This window comes from Numida meleagris, chromosome 2 (assembly GCF_002078875.1).
Source record: "Numida meleagris isolate 19003 breed g44 Domestic line chromosome 2, NumMel1.0, whole genome shotgun sequence".
Taxonomy (NCBI): domain Eukaryota; kingdom Metazoa; phylum Chordata; class Aves; order Galliformes; family Numididae; genus Numida; species Numida meleagris.
This window is the reverse complement of record NC_034410.1, coordinates 126,400,204-126,418,994: the sequence shown is the minus strand read 5'-3', so window position 1 is coordinate 126,418,994 and position 18,791 is coordinate 126,400,204. Positions and strand designations below refer to the sequence as shown.

Genomic DNA, 18,791 nt, shown 5'->3' with positions numbered 1-18,791 from the left:
TTTTGATTAAAGGTGTGCTTTGGTGTGTTCTTTGGCTGTTTCTGCTTTAGCAAAGGAAATGGATTGGACAGTAAATTTGTCCCATGCTGCTTTGAGTTGAACAAACATTAGTGAGAAAGTGATAATGACAAAAATTGACAACACAACAATACAGTACAGTTGTCCATGTTGTAAGATGGTTGATAGAATTCTGTTGCTGTATTCTAATTAGTCATTTTATTTTCATTGCCATACATTTTTCCTTATAATCCTTTTCTTCTGTCTGCTTACTTCTGTGGAAATTTGCTTTGAGTTCTGTGCTTCTCTCCCGCAAAGAATAAACTTTGTCTTTTTTCTAGCAAACTGAAAAAGCTCAGTGAAGACAGTTTAACTAAGCAGCCTGAAGAGGTCTTTGATGTTCTGGAGAAACTTGGTGAAGGGTAAGTGCAGCTATTTGCGAGGGGATGGGATGAGAGGAAGGCAGTATATGAAGCACGTGTCAGAATATTAAGTTACAGAGAGAGTGACTGTAAGTGTCCTGAGGAATGCTTCTCTAGGCAACTTTTAATAATAAAGCAAATACACGTATCAGTAATCTTCCATGCTTCCCCAAATCTATTTATGTGCTTTTACCATCCCTCAGTTATTAAGGCAAAGGAATTTATGCTTGTATGAAAATGAGATATACTACACCTTGTCAAAGATCCAGGATTTGGAGGCACATCCTTGCTGAGGTCCTTATAGAGCTGAAATATTTGCAGCCTGAGAAAAACCTCAAACTTCTGTTGCATGAACATATGACTTCTGCATACTAGAAATGAGAGGCAATTTATCTAGTAAGAAAAGTAACGTTTCGATTCCCTCTTTTAGGTCTTACGGTAGCGTGTTTAAAGCAATACACAAAGAGTCTGGACAAGTTGTAGCAATTAAGCAGGTCCCCGTGGAGTCCGACCTTCAAGAAATAATTAAAGAAATCTCTATAATGCAGCAATGTGACAGGTAGGCGTGTCAATTCTCCTCCCTTTCTAAGACTTATGTGAAAATGTATTTGTACTTGTAATGTTTTGTTAATGTAGCTGCAATATAGGCAGCTGCCAGCTTTTTAATATGGACGATTAAAGCAGTCTGTGTTGAACAGTTTGTGTAAAGGAGCTGCTTTGAGGACCTACTCCTATCCTTAGCTTGAGCTGAAGGAAGTACAGGTAGTGTACATCACGGAAACTGTTAAATGAATAAGTACTTGCATCTGCTTAGAATTCCCCACGCTTGCTTCTCTTTACTTGCATTGGCAAGCCCAGAGGTTAATGTTTCCTGTATACACGGTTAGGCCATGTGAATTCTGAATTACCTGTTTCTGAAGATCAGTAAAAACATTCCTAGAGCCGTGAACTTTCAAAAGAGTGTTCTATCATTAGCCTTTTTTGTGCAGGAACATACCTTTTGAAAAGTTAGCAATCTTCTAGTTGTTCTGAAGGTCCCTTCCCTTACACTTGCTGAAAAACAGTGTGCCTTATCTTTAATATTGTGCGAAGGGAGGCCTTGACATCAAGTGTCTGCAAGAATATAGAAACTTATTTCTCATTTTCTCCCCCTCTTCAAAGTTATTGATATTTTTGTATTTTTTATTTTTTGGGTTAATCTTAAGATTGTGGTTACAACTTTTCAGTCAGATTTGCTAGGGTGTTTGTTCATGGCTGATCAGTGTTAGAAGAGTATTACTTGCAACTTGAAATTTAATTCTAATTGGGAGAAACTTTTTCTTTAAAATATTGATTGGTGTTGTCACTAACTTGGTGAATTGTATTACAGCAGGAGGTCTGTTATTTCTCAGTTGTTTACACTTCTCTGCCGTGGCGATGTTGAAGCTGTCTTTAAATAGGAGGGGAGGAGAAAGCCCTTGTATGGCAGTAGCACATGAAGATGGGCTGTCCTTGCGTTTCTGTCTGCGAGCCCTGATCTGTGCACTTGATATTTGTGGCACGTGTACACATAGAACCTCATAATCCATTCCCATTTAGTCTTGACTGCTTGAACCACAAGAAGCTTGTTAAGTGCGTGGAGTAGTGGAATGGGAGAAAACGGGAGGATTTATGTCTTTTCCCATGTTCCACAAAGATGTCTGAAATTGTTGTTTTAGATGGTAATAGAAGGATTTGGCAATCTTGAGTTTTGTTTGGGACTCCTCTTAATCCTTTTTGTTCCTTAGAGACTGTTTATGTGTCTGGTCAGTTGAAGCTCAGAAACAGATACATATCAAAAAAAGAAAGCAGTAATCGTGTTGGTCTAGTTTACTATCACACTAAGTTTGATTCATTTCTCACCTCTTATTTAAAAGAAGATATTTAATGAATTGAAAAAAAGAGCACATCTGAAATTCTCAGCAGCAGTTCCCCCGCAGCTCTGTACCATGTACTGCTTCTGTGTCGTGTTGCTTAGTGCACGTTCAGTGTTTCTCACGTCTGGTGGGAAGGACCACTTAAGACTTTGCCTGGATGATTCCACAGATGGTACGGAAAAGTGCAACGTAGTTGCAAAATCTCAAATACAATGCTGAAACTGTTTATTTCTTCCATGTGACCACTGCTAGAACTAGCTACACTGATTACTTTGAATCTTTTCTGGCAGGGTAAAAATATGTATTCTAAGTCAGTTTATTTGGAGAAGCCAGGCTCCAGTAGCTTACTAGGACGAGGCTATAACTAAATGTGAACAATGTTTTGAGATTTAAAGACAGCAAAAGCTATTCGAAGATCATTTTGTCCTGATCGGTATAAATAAACTCTTTTTGTTAATAGCTAGCTGTTAACTTTCACGAGACAGTCACAAAAATCAGTGAGTTTTTGTCAGCAGTAACTTTCCTAACTTAAAGAATTTAAAAGGAGCAGGATCACTAGAAGCCTGTGATGTGTATGGTAGTATCTTTAGCATTTCATTAATTGGTCAAACTTATTGTTCTAACAAGGTATTGATTAAGCTAGCTACAGTTTTAAAATGTATTCGATTACACTTGCATTTTGGCTGTTTTGTCTTTTCCAAATTGTAATTTTTAACAGTATTTGTGCTGATAGTTTTTTTTTTTTTTGTTTTCCATTAAGAATTCATATGTTTAATTATCTCTTTTCCTCTCTATCTAGTCCCTATGTTGTCAAGTACTATGGCAGCTATTTTAAGAACACTGATCTATGGATTGTTATGGAGTATTGTGGAGCTGGGTCTGTTTCGGACATAATTAGACTTCGTAATAAAACGGTGAGTTTCCTTCAAAACTGTGTAATATTGAGAAACATTAAACTGTGAGTTAAGATTAGAAGCTAGAATAAGAGAGAGATGAGACAAGGTTTTGGCTGATGCCTGGAGATGTACTTTGGCTTTGGTTGTGCAGTTGCTCTGGCTGTGTGTTTATTCATTTCTCCATGGTGTGTGATTGTAAGTAGTAAAAAATGCATCTTGAAATGTGAAGGTCCTGTAAGCTTTATAAAAATTACTGCTGTGTGAAAGGCAAAATTATATAGCTTCTTCTACCTGACAGCCTGTCAGCAGGCTATTTAGCATAAGCATGATGTGAAAGCTGGCACAGTATTGACTTGCTCCCACTCAGTAATTGGGGAGCATGAGAAGTAATTGTTATTATTCAGAGAATGTGAAGGGAAAGGCATGCTAGTTGGGGAATGTGAGAGGGAACCAAAAGGCAGAGTTGTTAGGAGTTGCTGTGGGGTTATAAGAGCTGTAATGAAGAGGAGGATGCAGACCTGTAAGGAACAAGTTTTGATGTGTTCCCCCTGCCCTGAGAAACTATTTAAAGGTTCTGTTGTAGATGTCCAGTAATCTTTAGTTGCTTTGAGGATCTCCAGTGATGGCCTGTAATATAAGATATTCAATTAATTGACATGTACTGTGCGATGATGCTCCAATTGCTAGCTTTCTACATGTTGTCAATATACTTGGTGCACACGTGAGTGGGGGAAGAGAAAGGAGAAGAGAGGATTTAGGCTTAGAGGAGGAGGGGAAAAAAAAAGGGAGGATGGAGTTGGATTTGTTAGGAAGTAGAGTAATGACCAGTAGTGAGGGAGCCTTAATGGAAAAGATGGAATGCATCAGGGCTGCTGTGATGTTGAACTGATGACTGTAAAAAAAGTCAAAAACAGGAGACTGCATGGATCAAGTTCCTCCATCCTTTATAACTGATGTTCTTAGAGTTTTTCATTATGCAAGGGTTAGGAGAATCCCAGAATGGTTGAGATTGGAAGGGACCTCTGGGTCCATCTTGCCCAACCTCTGCTCCATCAGGGACACCCAGAGGAAGGGACCCAGGCCCATGTCCAGGCAGCATTTGAGGATCTCCAAGGAGGAAACTGCAACCTGTCTGGGCAACCTGTGCCAGTGCTTGGTTGCTGTCTTGGTAAACAAGTGTTTCCTGATGTTCAGAGGCAACCTCCTGTGTTTCAGTTTGTGCCCATTGACTCTTGCCCTGGGATTGGGTACCACTGCACAGAGCCTGGCTCTGTCTTCTCTGCACCCTGTCTTCAGGTATTAATGGACATTGATGAGATCCTCGTGAACCTCTTTTTCTCTCAGCTATCTCAGCCTCTCACCTCAGGAGAAGTGCTCCAGATCCTTCAGCATCTTGATGGTCCTGTGTTGGACTCTCTTCATTGGGCTCCGCAGTACATGAGAGACCTGGACACAGAGCTAAACCTAATACTCCAGGTGCAACCTCACCAATGCTGAGTAGAGAGAAAAGTTCACCTTTCTTGACCTGCTGGTGATACTTTGCCTAATGTAACTCAGGTTACCGCTTGCCTTCTTTGTGGCCTGGGCATGTTGCTGGCTCATGTTCAACTTGATGTCCACCAGGACCCCCCAGGCCCTTTTCTTCAGAGCTGCTTTCCAGCTGGGTGCCTCCAGCATGTGCTGGTGCCTGGGCTGTTTCTCACCAGATACGTGACTTTGCACTTCTTGCTGAACTTGATGATGTTCCTGTCAGCCCATTTCTCCAGCCTGCTGAGGTGGCAGCGTGGCCCTCTGGTGAATCAACCATTTCTGTCAGTTTCGGGCACACGGAAGGGGAGTTGTGGTAGAAAGTTCGGAAAACCATGAGTGGCGTGAAGTGAATAAGACATGCTTATGTACTGTTGGTTTAAAAAAAAAAAAAAAATAAATAAAAAAAATCACTTGTTAAGCTGTAAGGAAAAAATCTTTCTCCACTCATGGAATTCTTTTTTGTCTACGTGTGCTTTGTATAGTTACAGAAAATCTTACAGCTTTTAACTTTGTTTTCAAGTAGACTTGAACCAGACCAAGAAAAAATGACTACTGTGGAATGTGAATATTGAATACTTGGAGCAGGAAATTCATATCTTTCCAGTTGCTTACGGGAAGGTGAAGCAGACAGCTATCACTGTTTACTTCACATGTTCTTCCATGCTGTAGGCCACTCAAGATGACAGACTGCCAGGCTACGTAGAACTTTTATTCTCTCTTAGAATATTGGGTGTTCTGGTACATTTAGTAATATTCACTTTGAAATTCTCTTTGCCCTCCTTGGCCATAATCTCAGGCCAGTTTAGTAAACCACTGTAGAGTTTAACTAGTCTTCTTATAAAATTAGCTTTAATTGTTTATGTTGCAATTAACTCTACCTGAAAAATTTACCTTAGTAACTCTAAGATGGGGCACATTCCATTCTGTAAGTTAAAAAAAAAAAAAAAGAAATCATTTTGAAAAAAGAAATTGAGAAACAACAACATAATTTATATTCTTAGTTTTCTGAAATAGTGATCTGATCACCCAGACTACTTTGTGGTGGAAATCTTTTTTTCTTACTTAAATGAGGCTTGAAGTATTTCAGCTTTCTATTGCTCACCTCTCTTTTTTTTTTTTTTTAATGGAAACAAGAAGTGGTTTTACTGTACTTCTGTTTTTGGAAGAAAAGAGAAGTATCATAGCTTGGAGGCGTGGAGGGAATTGATTCTTATTTTGTCACAATATATATTGAATACCCTCAGGCACCTAGGGGCATGTGTTCTTTAATTTTCCTGAACTGTCTAATGAAGACTGTGGCTGAACCAAAGAAGAGTTTATTTCCTATTTCTCCATGCTGAAGTAAAAAGAAATTGGGGAAGAGAGACCTGAAGTACATAAGAATGCTTACTTTAATGCCGTAGTTATTTTTAAATAAGTCATAGGAAAAAGTAGAAGTCTTCTCATATTTGGAGAGGAGACCTTATTAAGCATATGTTATTGTCTCCAGAACTAGCAATTGACCAGGTCTTCATTTTTCTGTAGCTGTGTTTCTCTTTTTCAAAAGTTTTCTTCTTTTACTAGAAAGTGAACAGTACTGTGCTTTGCTCTGCTGGATAAGAAATGAGGAAAGCAGAATTCAAAACTGAGCTCCAACTGGTTGGTAACCTGAGTGCTCCAGCTGACACACTAGAGGGAGGGGATACCATCCAGAGGGACCTGGACAGGCTTGAGAGGTGGGCCTATGCCAACCTCACGAAGTTCAGCAAGGCCAAGTGCAAGGTCCTGTGCCTGGGTCAGGACAGTTCCAAGAACAAATACAGAACTGGTGGAGAATGGCTTGAGAGGAGCCCTGAGAAGGATTGGAGGTGTCAGTTGATGAAAGACTCAACATGAGCTGGCAATGCGTGCTTGCAGCCCAGAAGGCCAACTGTATCCTGGGCTGTATCAAGGGAAGTGTGACTAGCAGGTCAACAGAGGTGATTCTGTCGCTCTGCTCTTGTGAGACCCCACCTGGAGTACTGTGTCCAGTTCTGGAGCCCCAAACACAAGAAGGACATGGAGCTGTTAGAGTGGGTCCAGATGAGGGCCGTGAAGATGATCAGAGGGCTGGAGCACCTCCCCTACTGGGACAGGCTGAGAGAGCTGGGGCTCTTCAGCCTGGAGAAGAGAAGGCTCTAGGGGGACCCTATAACAGCCTTCCAGTACCTGAAGGGGGCCTACAGGAAAGCTGAGGAGGGACTTTTTATAAGGGCAGGTAGCGACAGGATGGGGGGAAATGATTTTAAAGTGGAAGAGGGTAGATTTAGACTAGATTTTAGGAAGAAATTCTTTACTGTGAGGGTGGTGAGACACTGGAACAGGTTGACCAGAGAGATTGTGGGTGCCCGCTCCCTGGAAGCATTTAATGCCAGGCTGGATGGGGCTCGGAGCAGTCTGGTCTAGAGGGAGGTGTCCCTGCCCATAGCAGGGGGTGGAACTAGTTGATTGTAATGATAACTCCAGGAGTTGAGAAGGTTTGGAATGAAGACTGACCGTGTGGCATCCTGTGGTGTATGTGCAGTGTGAAACATTGTCCTCCCCTATTTTCTGCAAGACTCAGTTTATAGAATCAGTCATGCTCACTCAGTGAGGAATAATTGTGTACTCTAGTAAAATACTGTATAACTGGTGTTCTTGTGTTTATTTGCAAAAATACTAAAGTTGCTCTGAAGACAATTATTTTTTCCCTGAATTTCTGACCTTCATCTTTCCATTAAAATAAATACTGATATTAACTAGTTAGTTATTGCTATGAACATACACAGATCACGTTTAAGGAGAACTAGCTTCCTTGGTGATTTCTGTAGTTTCCACCTAGATTGCTTTAGGTAGCTGCCTAAGCCCTTTGAGATCCATTTTGTGAGCGATCTTAATGTCATTGGTAAGCATGTAATATTAAAATGCTTAGTATCACATAATTCATTGGTTTTCTGTTTTTTTTTTTGTTTTTTTTTTAATGTGCTTCTTGGAAGAAAAATTACAGAATACTACTTCAGTTCTAATGGCTATATTTGCTGGACTCTGTGCTAAAGTGTTCCAATAGTATATACTCTGTACTGAGTATATAGTATACTGTATAGTTGATACATTTGTTTTCCAGTCAGATGTAACTGTTCAAATGAGTTTTTAATCAGAACAGTTCTCTGTTGATACCCCATATACACCTGACATCACAAAACAGTCATATACTTGTTGTACTAACGGGGAAGTTATCCTTACTCCCTCGTCACAGTGCTCTTTAGCTCCTCAGAGCTTCACTGTTGTTTGCCTTGGCCAGAACTGTGATAAATTGCCTGTATCTTTCCAATTTGAGTCAATTTATCAGCATATAAAATTAAAATTGAGCTAGTAAAATTTGTCTCAATCTAATCAACTAAGCCCAAAACAATGAATCTTTCATGTATATATGTATGCATAAATAAAACAACCTGAGTTCAAAGTTGGGATGGATTTATTGTTGTCTATTATTGCTGAGAGGAATAGGTTGAAATACAGAGAAACTGCAGATAAAGGAAAAGTTACTCTGTTAAAACTGAATCATAGAATCCTTAGAGTTGGAAGGGACCTCTGAAGGCCATCTTGTCCAACTGCAATGAACAGGGACACCACAGCTAGATCGTGTTGCTCAGAGCATTATCCAGCCTTGCCTTCCAGTCTCCAGGGACAGGGCATCAATCACATCTCTGGGCAACCTGTTCCAGTGCCTCACCACCCTCACTGTGTCACGGTATTATCTAAGGGTCTGCGTCCGTGACAAGGGGGACAGGCCTGAAGAAAAAAAAAAAAAAACATAAAAAAAAAAACGAGAAAAGAGGAAGGAAAAAAAAATTGCCGGCGAGTAGGGGCCAGCCCCCGGGGGGTCCAGCGGCTAAAGCGGCAGAGAATCCGTGGAGCCGCAACCTGGTAAAACAAAGGGAAGAGGGAAAAAAAAAAAGCAGGGGACTCGTAGGCAGATCTAACACAAAAACAGCGGCACCAATCTGAGGAGGAACAACTAATTTTACTAAATATATCAAAATGAGGCTAGTAGAATTATAATAGAGGGTTTACAGGCTGAAAATCTTACACAGTAAACTGCAGGAGGACCATGTGCTTTCTCCGCCGGGCAGGAAGGAACAGACCCCGCGTCTCCCACGCGGCTTCACCCCCTCCTCTCCAACGCAAAGACCCCTGGGGAGTGCACCTTCTCCCCTCCCCCTCAGAGGGCCACACCAAAAAAGGTAGTTTGCAGTAACCAGGGAATTAACTCTTTAACTGCCCGTACCTTACATGATGTAATGATGTGGAATACCGACAACAAAAATCACAAAACCATAACACACTGTAAAAGATTTTTATCTAACCTAAAGCTACTCTCTTTGAGCTTGAAATTATTTCCCCTTGTTCTGTCACCACAGACCCTGCTAAGGAATCTGTCCCCTTCTTTCCTGTAGCTCTCCATTAGATACTGAAAGGCAGCTATCAGGTTTACCAAAAATGTTTATTTTAGAGATCCTGAAGAAGGTGGTGAACAGCATGGCACTGTTTTGAAACACAGTAATTTGGAAGGGACCTCTGGAAGTGGTCTAATCCAATTTCTAGCTGTAAGGAAGGTAAACTTTGAAGTTCAGTTAGTTTGATCATGACCTTGTCCAGCTGAATTTTGAAAAATCTGTGAAGGTGGAAGTTCAGCAGTCTCCCTCCATCCCTTCCTCTTTCTCTCTGCTGCCTTTCCATAGACTTTCACCATTGTTCAATTTTTTTCTTCAGTTAAACTGGAATTTTCTTTGTGGCAACTTGTGACTACTGTCTATTCTGCTGTTTCCTCGGTATTTTCTCTGTGGTGTGTATGTTCTGTTTTTGTTTCTTTTTTTTTTAAACTACACTTAAGCTTTAGTTGGAAACCAAATTGAACTGTCCGCCTCTTCTTCAGACCAGACTAACTCAGTTCTCTTAACTTCTGCTCAAGCCCCCAGAGAGCTCAATGGTCCACTGCTGGACTTTCACCAATTTGTCAGCATTTCTTTTAATAGTAGCCTGCAACTGTGCTTACTGTTCCAGATTTGGCTTTACAAGTGCTGATTGAAGAGGAATATTTATTTGCCTTAACTTGCTGACTGTGCTTTCCTATTGAAGTCTGCCACGTCACGAGCCTTCACTGTTGTGAGGTTGTATCACTGACTCATGTTCAGCTTGCCTGCTGGGCCTGTTGCCTACCCTGACCCTTTCCGGCAGTGATGCTACCTGCCCCATTCATCAGTAGCCCATACTGTTGCATGGTATAGGGTTTGCGTGTCACAGGTGTAGGACTTCACCTTTGAACTTCACAAGTTTGCTGTCAGCTTAACTTCTCTGGTTTGTTGAACTGCTGCTGAGGGGCAGCTCTGCCTTTTAGTGCAGTGGCAGCTTCTCCTTCTGTTTCTTGTCACCCACAGACTTGATGAAGGTGTGTTCTAGCTCACTGTCTAGGTTGTTAATGAGGATCGTAGAATGTTTGTCCTAGAATCAACCCCTGAGAAATATTGCTATTGCTGGCCGTTACTTACATTTTGAACCACTGCTGAGCCCTGTAGTTGTTTCTCTTCATCTGCTCTATGACTCCCCAGTTTAGCTGGAAAAAAGACATGAGTGTCAACAACTTTCCTAAAGTCAAAGTAGATTATATCCACAATTGTCCTTTACTCCTCATAGGAATGTGGCCAGTTTAGTTTGGTATGACATCTCTTTGGTAAACTTGTGCTGTTTCTAGTCACCTTCTTACCTCTTTTATGCCTAGGAAATAGCGTATCTGAAGATTTGCTCCTAGGGAATGAGCGTAAGTTGGTCAGCCTGTAATTTCTCAAATCTTCATTCCTTCCCTGTTTGAATATAGTGTCATGAGGGACCTCCTCTACTGGCTTTAGTTTCCTAGAGATGATGAAAAGTGCTATTGTGTTGGTACTAGCCAGCTCTTCAGCATCTCCTAGTCCAATTTATTAGAGTAATTACAGAATGACAGAATAACTGAGGTTGGCACAGACCTCTGGAGCCATCCCATGTCCAGGTGGCTTCTGAAGGTCTTTGAAGAGGGGACTCCACAACCTCTGGGCAACCTGTGCCAGTGCTTTCTAACTTGTCCTAACTCATTCCAATTTGCTGCTAGGCACAGAGGACTGAGATCCAGAGAAACCCTATTAAAGGTGGAGGTAAAAGAGATACGTAGAAACTTTCTGCAGCTTTTGTCAACAGAGTGACCACCTCGTTTATCAGCAGGCCAACATTTTCCTTGAGTTTTTCATAGAATCATAGAATTAGCTAGGTTGGAAAAGACCTACGAGATCATCCAGTCCAACCATCCACCCACCACCAATAACCCCACTAAACTGTGTCTCTCAACACTGTATCTAAACATTTCTTGAACACCTTCAGGGATGGTGTCTCAACCACCTCCCTGGGCAGCCCATTCCAGCGCCTGACCACTCTTTCAGAAAAGTAGAATTTCCTAATGTCGAGCCTAAATCTCCCCTGGTGCAACTTGAGGCCATTCCCCCTCATCCTCTCACTAGTTATAAGAGAGAAGAGGCCGACCCCCAGCTCACTACAACCTCCCTTCAGGTAGTTATAGAGAGCGATGAGGTCTCCCCTGAGCCTCCTCTTCCCCAGACTGAACAATCCCAGCTCCCTCAGCCGCTCCTCATAAGGCCTGTGCTCCAGACCCCTCACCAGCTTCGTTGCCCTCCTCTGAACACGCTCCATGGCCTCAATGTCTTTCTTGCAGTGAGGGGCCCAAAACTGGACACAGTACTCGAGGTGCGGCCTCACCAGGGCTGAGTACAGAGGGACAATGACTTCCCTACTCCTACTGGCAACACTATTTCTGATACAAGCCAGGATGCCATTGGCCTTCTTTGCCACGTGGGCTGGTCAACGCTCAGCTGAGCGTTGACCAGCACCCCCAGGTCCATTTCCTCTACCCAGTCTTCCAGCCACTTTGCCCCAAGCCTGTAGCATTGCCTAGGGTTGTTGTGGCCAAAGTGCAGGACCTGGCACTAGGTCTTGTTGAACCTCATCCCACTGGCTTCAGCCCAGAGATCCAGCCTGTCCAGGTCTCTCTGTAGGGTCTTGCTACCCCCAGGCAGATCGACACTTCCTGCCAGCTTGGTGTCGTCTGCAAACTTACTGAGGGTGCTCTCAATGCCCTCATCCAGGTCATCAATAAAGATATTGAAAAGGACAGGCCCCAGCACCAACCCCTGGGAAACACCACTTGTGACCGGTCGCCAGCTGGATTTAACTCCATTCAGTGGTGACTCTCTGGGCCTGGCCCTCCAGCCAGCTCCTTACTTAGTAAAGAGCATACCGGTCCAAGCCACGGGCTGCCGGTTTCTCCAGGAGAATACTGTGGGAGACAGTGTCGAAAGCTTTGCTGAAGTCTAGGTAGACCACATCAACTGCCTTTCCCTCCTCCACCAGGCAGGTCACTGGATCATAGAAGGAGATCAGGTTGGTCAGGCAGGACCTGCCCTTCACAAACCCATGCTGGCTGGGCCTGATCCCCCAGCTGTCCCGGGACAATCTGCTCCATAACCTTCCCTGACACCAAAGTCAGGCTGACAGGTCTGTAGTTCCTTGGATTCTCCTTACGACCCATCTTGTAGATGGGAGTCACATTGGCAAGTCTCCAGTCTTCTGGGACCTCTCCAGTTGACCAGGAACGCCGATAGATGGTGGAAAGCGGCTTGGCTATCGCCTCCGCCAGCTCCCTCAGTACTCTCGGATGGATCTTGTCCGGCCCCATGGACTTGTGGCAGTCCAGGTGGAGTAGTAGGTCTCTGACTGTTTCCTCCTGAATCATGGGGTGTTTATTCTGCTCCCCATCCGAGACTTCCGGGTCAGAGAGTAGAGTACTCTGAGGATAACTGGCCTGACTTTTAAAGACAGATGTAAAGAAGGCATTGAGAACCTCAGCCTTTTCATTGTCCTCAGTGGCCACATTCCCAGCCACATCCAGTAAAGAATGGAGATTCTCCTTGGTCCTCCTCTTACTGTTAATATATTTGTAAAAGGGTTTCTTGTTCCCTTTTATCCCAGCAGCCAAGCTGAGTTCGAGCTGGGCCTTTGCCTTTCTAATTTTCTCCCTTCACATCCTAACAACCTCTTTGTACTCTTCCCAAGTTGCCTGTCCCTTCTTCCACAGGAGGTAGATTCTCTTTTTCTCCTGGAGCCTCAGGAAAAGCTCCCTGTTCATCCATGCTGGTCTCCTTCCCTGCCGGCTCATCTTGTGGCTCAGGGGGACAGCCTGTTCCTGCGCCTTCAGGACTTCCTTCTTGAGGAGCAACCAGCCTTCCTGGACCCCTTTACCCTCCAAGACCGAATCCCAAGGGACCCTCCCTACCAGTCTTCTGAACAATTCGAAGTCTGCCCTCCGAAAGTCCAAGGTAGCAGTTTTACTGTCCCCTCTCCTGGTTCCACCAAGAATTGAGAACTCTGCCATTTCATGGTCGCTCTGTCCAAGCAGCCCCCGACTTCCACATCTCCTACCAGACCTTCCCTGTTTGTGAACAACAGGTCTAGCAGGGCACCTCCTCTGGTAGGTTCTTTCACCAGCTGCAGAAGGAAGTTATCTTCCATACACTCTAGAAACCTCCTAGACTGCTTCTTCTGCGCCGTGTTGTATTCCCAGCATATATCGGGGAAGTTGAAGTCCCCCATGAGGACAAGGGCTGGCAGTCGTGCAACTTCTGCCAGTTGTTCATAGAACGCCTCATCTGTCTCTTCATCCTGGTCAGGCGGTCTATAACAGACTCCCACCAGGATGTCTGCCTTGTCAGCCTTTCCTTTGATCCTAACCCATAGAGATTCAACATTATCTTTCCCCGTTTCAAGCGTGATAACATCAAAACACTCTCTAACATAGAGAGCCACGCCACCACCCCTCCTTCCTTGCCTATCCTTTCTGAAGAGCTTGTAGCCATCCATTGCAGCACTCCAGTCATGGGAGCAATCCCACCATGTTTCCATAAACATTTTTGCTATGTATAGACCAACAGAAGCTTTTCTTGTTATCCTGCGTATTTCTGTCCATTTTCAAACCCAGCCTGTGCTTGGTCTTACTAATGCAGCTCCTTAGCACCCAGGCAATGCTTTACTTGTGTTTTGTAATCTGTTCCCTCTTCTGTCTCATAAATACTTCAGTTTCTGTAGTTCAGCTCAATCAGAAATTCACTGTTCCTTCAAGATGGCCTCCTGCTAGGCTTGCTCAATGTCTCGTACGTCTGGATGGATTATTTTTCTGCTTTGAGGAAGTTGCCCTTGATGTTCAACCAGCTCTCCAAGGTTCCATTATCCTTCAGGGCAGTATGCCCTAGGATCCCACCCAATAATTCCTTTAATAAGCCTAGGTTTTCTATCTGAAATCTGGTTTCTGCTATGTGCTTCTGTCACTTGCCTCTTTACCTTAACCTCCATCATCTGATAGTCACCACCAAAGCTGCTGCAGGCTGACATCCCTGCTCCCTTCCTTGCTCATGATTAGCTGATCCAGTGGAACACCTCCCATAGTGGTCATAAAACCCATAATGCTCTTGTGGTGTTATCGAGCATGCTGAAAGGTGGTGATCTACAGATGCATCTGCTCAAGGCAGAAGCCGCCTTCTCTGTCAGGATCAAGAAAATCACCACATTGCCCCTTGTTCACTTTGTGCAGATGGCTCAATGTTTCTCCAGTGCTGGAGAGGCTCTGTGCTGTTCTGCACTAGTTCCAAGGTTGTTAGCATCTGGTTAGCCAGTTTAGTACTTCATAGGTGTGTTTCAGCAAACTGGAACTTGGTAGAGAAGAGTAAGGCCTAAAGAGTCCAACTTGCATATTCACATCAGTTCTATATCTCTGTTTGCCTGCTAATTAGTGCCAGCTGATATCAAGCATGTGACTGTGGGAGATGCATGAGGTTTCCTGAAATAGTTTTCTCTTATTATTCTCAGGATTTTCTGTTGCTGCTGGACTATATTAATATTCTAACTACAGGTAGAACTGTAGTTATATCCCCTACAGTTCACACTGCTGTTTTGCTATAGCACTGTATTGAATTACTATTTAAAAAATGTTAATTTGAGAAAACAAGATCTGTTGTGTAATATATTCAAGAAATGTTACAGAGGTTATGTTATTGGGATTGGATAGTCAAAATCTCAAATCTGAAAAGCACCCTGTCACTTGTGCAGTGCAATTGTTATAAATAGTCACTGTTATATCTATTACTGCATATTTTCCATATGATTTTATGTGCAGAATGGCTTAGGCTCATTAGGAAGAGTAGTCCTTGCTGTGTCCCATCCTTCACTGTATGATCCCGTGCCTAAGCTCTCCTTCTGTAAAATTGACAGCTCTCCTATAGTAGTGAGTTCTTATTCCTTTCATTGCCATGATATTGTGGTGTGCTCTTAGTTATGGCATAAGAAGAAGAGGGGATTATGTCCCTTAGTTTGAGCAGTTACTCCAAGTCTTAGAGCAAACCTTGTCTGCATACGTAATTTAAATGTCATGATGTGGTATCTCACTCAAGATGTAGGCTGGGAATTTTATTTGAAGAGCACTGTCTTCACACAGTGTGCAGAACTGCTTAGAAAAGAACTCAAAGGTAATTGCTGTGAAAGTGGTCAGATAATTATTGGCTTCAGTAAAGTGTAACCCCATTGATGTTTGTAGCAGTCAGAGTGGGAACCAGAACCTAATGCAGGATTCAGGTTAGAGCTGCAACCATAACAACTTTTTTTTTCTCTGAAGCTATCTGCCTTATTTGAAAGATAATTTATGTTACAAGCAGGAAAGGTGTCTCAGTAACTGTCGACTTTTCTCCCCTTCTTATTTTCTTATGTCCCCCATCCAGCCGTATCGTCACATAAATGGAGAAGAGGAGAGGTATGTGATCAGGTGAGACTGGTGGTGTCACAGCTTCTTGCAGCTTCTTCTGGGGGAAAGATTGGTTATCCCATGCCTCCTTGATTTGCCATGGGAGTGGACCTACCCAGTGTGCTTGATCTAATCGGTCTGTTCAGATGCAGTGATCTGATACTTCCTGGAAGCATCAGGCTCCATGTGCGTGTATGACTTAGTGTAAAAAGAGTAGCTGGGAAAGGACGTAGGCAGTTAAAGCAATTGAGCTGAACCAGAGCCATTTCTAAGGGGCCCTCAGGAAGAAGAGTGATTGACTGTGAGCAGAGAAACTGGTTAGATGAGTTGTGTCAACAGCTGCATGGATTAGGTAGTGTGTGATTGGCTATATAAATGCACCCTTAAGTCTCCCTTGTGTGTGGCATCCATGGCCAGTTAGACAGAAATATGTGGGTAAGCTGTGATCTGATGTGACCTATTTTTTTTTAAGGTTTTTAAAGAGTTTTTTGGAGTTTGGCTTCATTATTTCATGCTTTTACATAGGCTGTAGAGTTGTTGACCTTTATCTTTCTCCTTCGTTTTAATGTTTAACTTGCATGTGACTTTAATGATGAAGAAGACATCTGGACATGTTCTCTTAAACCCATGTGGTCTTTACGCCCGGTGGCTCTATGCCATTACCTTAATGCCAGGCAGTCATGTCAAGGTTCCAGGCCATCCTCTGAACAGTGTGTCTCATGGCTCTGTAGGAGTTACAGTGTTCTTGATTGTGTGCTTGCTGGTTGTCTGCTGTTATTCTCTTATCAGCTACACTTGGATTTGAAGCTGCTTCATGACTGACTCATGCTTAGAGGGAGAGCAGCTCCAACGTGGCCTACAGACTTAGAGCTAGCCAGAGATACCAAGGAGATGAATGAAAATCTGGGCACAACTCAAAATCAGAAATGAAGTAGAAAGGTGATGACTGAAATTACACGAAGGTGCAAGCTACAGAGCATGCTATGCTGATGGAAGAATGGTGCTGTATAAAAGCTCAGAATGAAGTAAATCAACTGTTTAAACAGGAAACATGATACCCATATGGCCTGGTCTAGGAACAGTACAGTATAGGAATTATACATCTGGACTAGGATAGCAATGTTTACTGTAACATACTCCAAGTATTTAAGTATTCAGTAGTTTCATTTTAATTGTACCATATACTATTTACCAATGGCACCAATTGTATATAAGCATTAAACTACTGTTAGAACTAGAGAATACTGGGTATTAATAGATAGCAGGTTGTTTGCTGTGACAAGTCCTGTTGTGGGCTCATTCAGTACGTAGCAGTTTCCTTTGCGAGTTGAAGGTCATTCATGGGGACACAAGCACTACACAGCCTACAGTGTACTTTCTTGTTTTGGTGAGAGAGGCTGAAAATTCATTGTATCCTTCTAAACGTTACAAGATATTAAAGCTAAGTATTTTATCTTTGTACTATTGTGTATACGCTTGGCCACATTTAGCCATAATGCGAACAGAAATGACTCCTCCTGTAATTGCATCATGTTGTATAGATGATTATGTATGTCTTATGAAGCATGGATGTATCTAAGACATCTGGAGTTGGGACTGATGTGTGTCATGTATCATTTTAAGACAGAATAAGTTTATTTTCCCTTTTATCTCTCTGTTCTTCCCTCTTATTTCTGTTCCTGATTAGTGTCACTCGCACTCTGCTACTTTTTTATAGGCTGCATTTGCTTCTGCGTGCTTTTCTGACCACTGCATATGTTTTGATGTTAAATACTTTTTTGCTTGTGTAAGAAGTTGCCATTGGCTTTCCTTTATCGATTGACCAAGTAGTGCAATGGGCTGCAGTATACAGGATTTCGCCTTATTTGCTGGTTTCTTGATCCTTAGCTTCTTTGTCAGCTTTTTGATACAAGTATTCTGTTACCGTCACCTTCTGAGAGCTGGATTTTACCAAGTGATTGTAAAAGCATTTTTCACCTAGAGGTCACCCTGATATCCATGTGGTTTTACTGCTAACATTTCAAGAACTGAAACGTATTTACTTCCACAAGAACACATTGTACTGAAGATACTTTTCCTGCAGAGCCTTCTAATCACAATTTCTCATGATACTACTTTCTTGAAGAAGGCTGGCAGAAAACTGTATATATAGTGATAAATATGGATTTTCTTTTTAATGTGCATGTTCATGACTAACTGCATGGAAGTTTGGAGCTTGGAGACTAAGGATGCTGTATTGTTTCTGAAGTGAGGTAGATCTGGGAAAGCTCTGACAGAAAATGTTATATTTCAGACTTCCTAAACTCTACATAACTGTATTTTTTAATAGCTGGAACTCAGATTGCGTGTAGTGTGAGTCTTCAGATAACATTTTACTGTACTTAACCAGAAAATGGTTGGCTTACATACTTTAGGTTGTCTCTTTCTCCAGATACCTTTCTTTAGAGTCCCTTCTTGCTTGGTTGAAGACCGGGTGGGCAGTTTCATTCCTTCAGAGGCAGAGCAATGCCAGGAGAGCCATCTTGTTTGAGCTGTGTGTAGCAGTTTTTGGTTCTTGCAGCATGCATCCTTTGAAGCAACATCGTGGTCAGCATGAAAAAGCAGCACAAATAAAGCCTTTGAGCTGCCACTGAATAGAACCACTGTGAGAGAACTCAAGGAGAAATGGCAGGCAGGGATGCATAATGTGCTGTGAAGGCAGTCACCCATCGCTGTGAAGTGTGGAATTAATGCTACCATCACGTTCATACTCTGCTTGCATAGGGAAGGGGAAGCTAATACAAGTCACTGAAAATCTTTAGGGGTGGTAACTCATGGACTTGTTCAGAAGACTGTGCCAGTTTGAGCAGCTCGTATCCCTGCTGCGTCCTTGTTGACTATGCCATGAGTTGAATCAGGAAACTGATTTACTGGAAGAATAATTTGTCAGGTGGGTTTATTATGGTCAGTTAGAGTTGTTTAGTGGAAGGGGTGACAGTGGGAATTACTGCTGGAGCTTGACACAGCTATTTGAGTCAATGCACGTACAACTGTGCCTTTGGGTTCCATACCCAGGTTTTTTGGGACTGGATTGAAGCAGGAATAGGGAAATGGTTCTATTTACTAAAAAATTAAAACTAGTTATGAATAACTCAGGGGCAGATAATCTTGCTGACTAATCATT

The 18,791-nt window shown here is 42.7% G+C and overlaps 1 protein-coding gene across 2 annotated transcripts in view; it reads left to right on the top strand.

Moving 5' to 3' along the window:
- STK3 (serine/threonine kinase 3) overlaps window positions 339-18,791 on the top strand; it is a gene marked incomplete at its 5' end in the record, with an annotated part of 131,221 nt that continues 112,768 nt past the window's right edge. For both annotated transcript variants that reach the window (XR_002434975.1, XM_021386143.1), the window contains 3 exon segments: window positions 339-419; window positions 850-978; window positions 3,114-3,228. Coding sequence is in view for 1 of the 2 variants with exons in the window: in XM_021386143.1 (XP_021241818.1) it covers window positions 339-419; window positions 850-978; window positions 3,114-3,228 (325 nt within the window).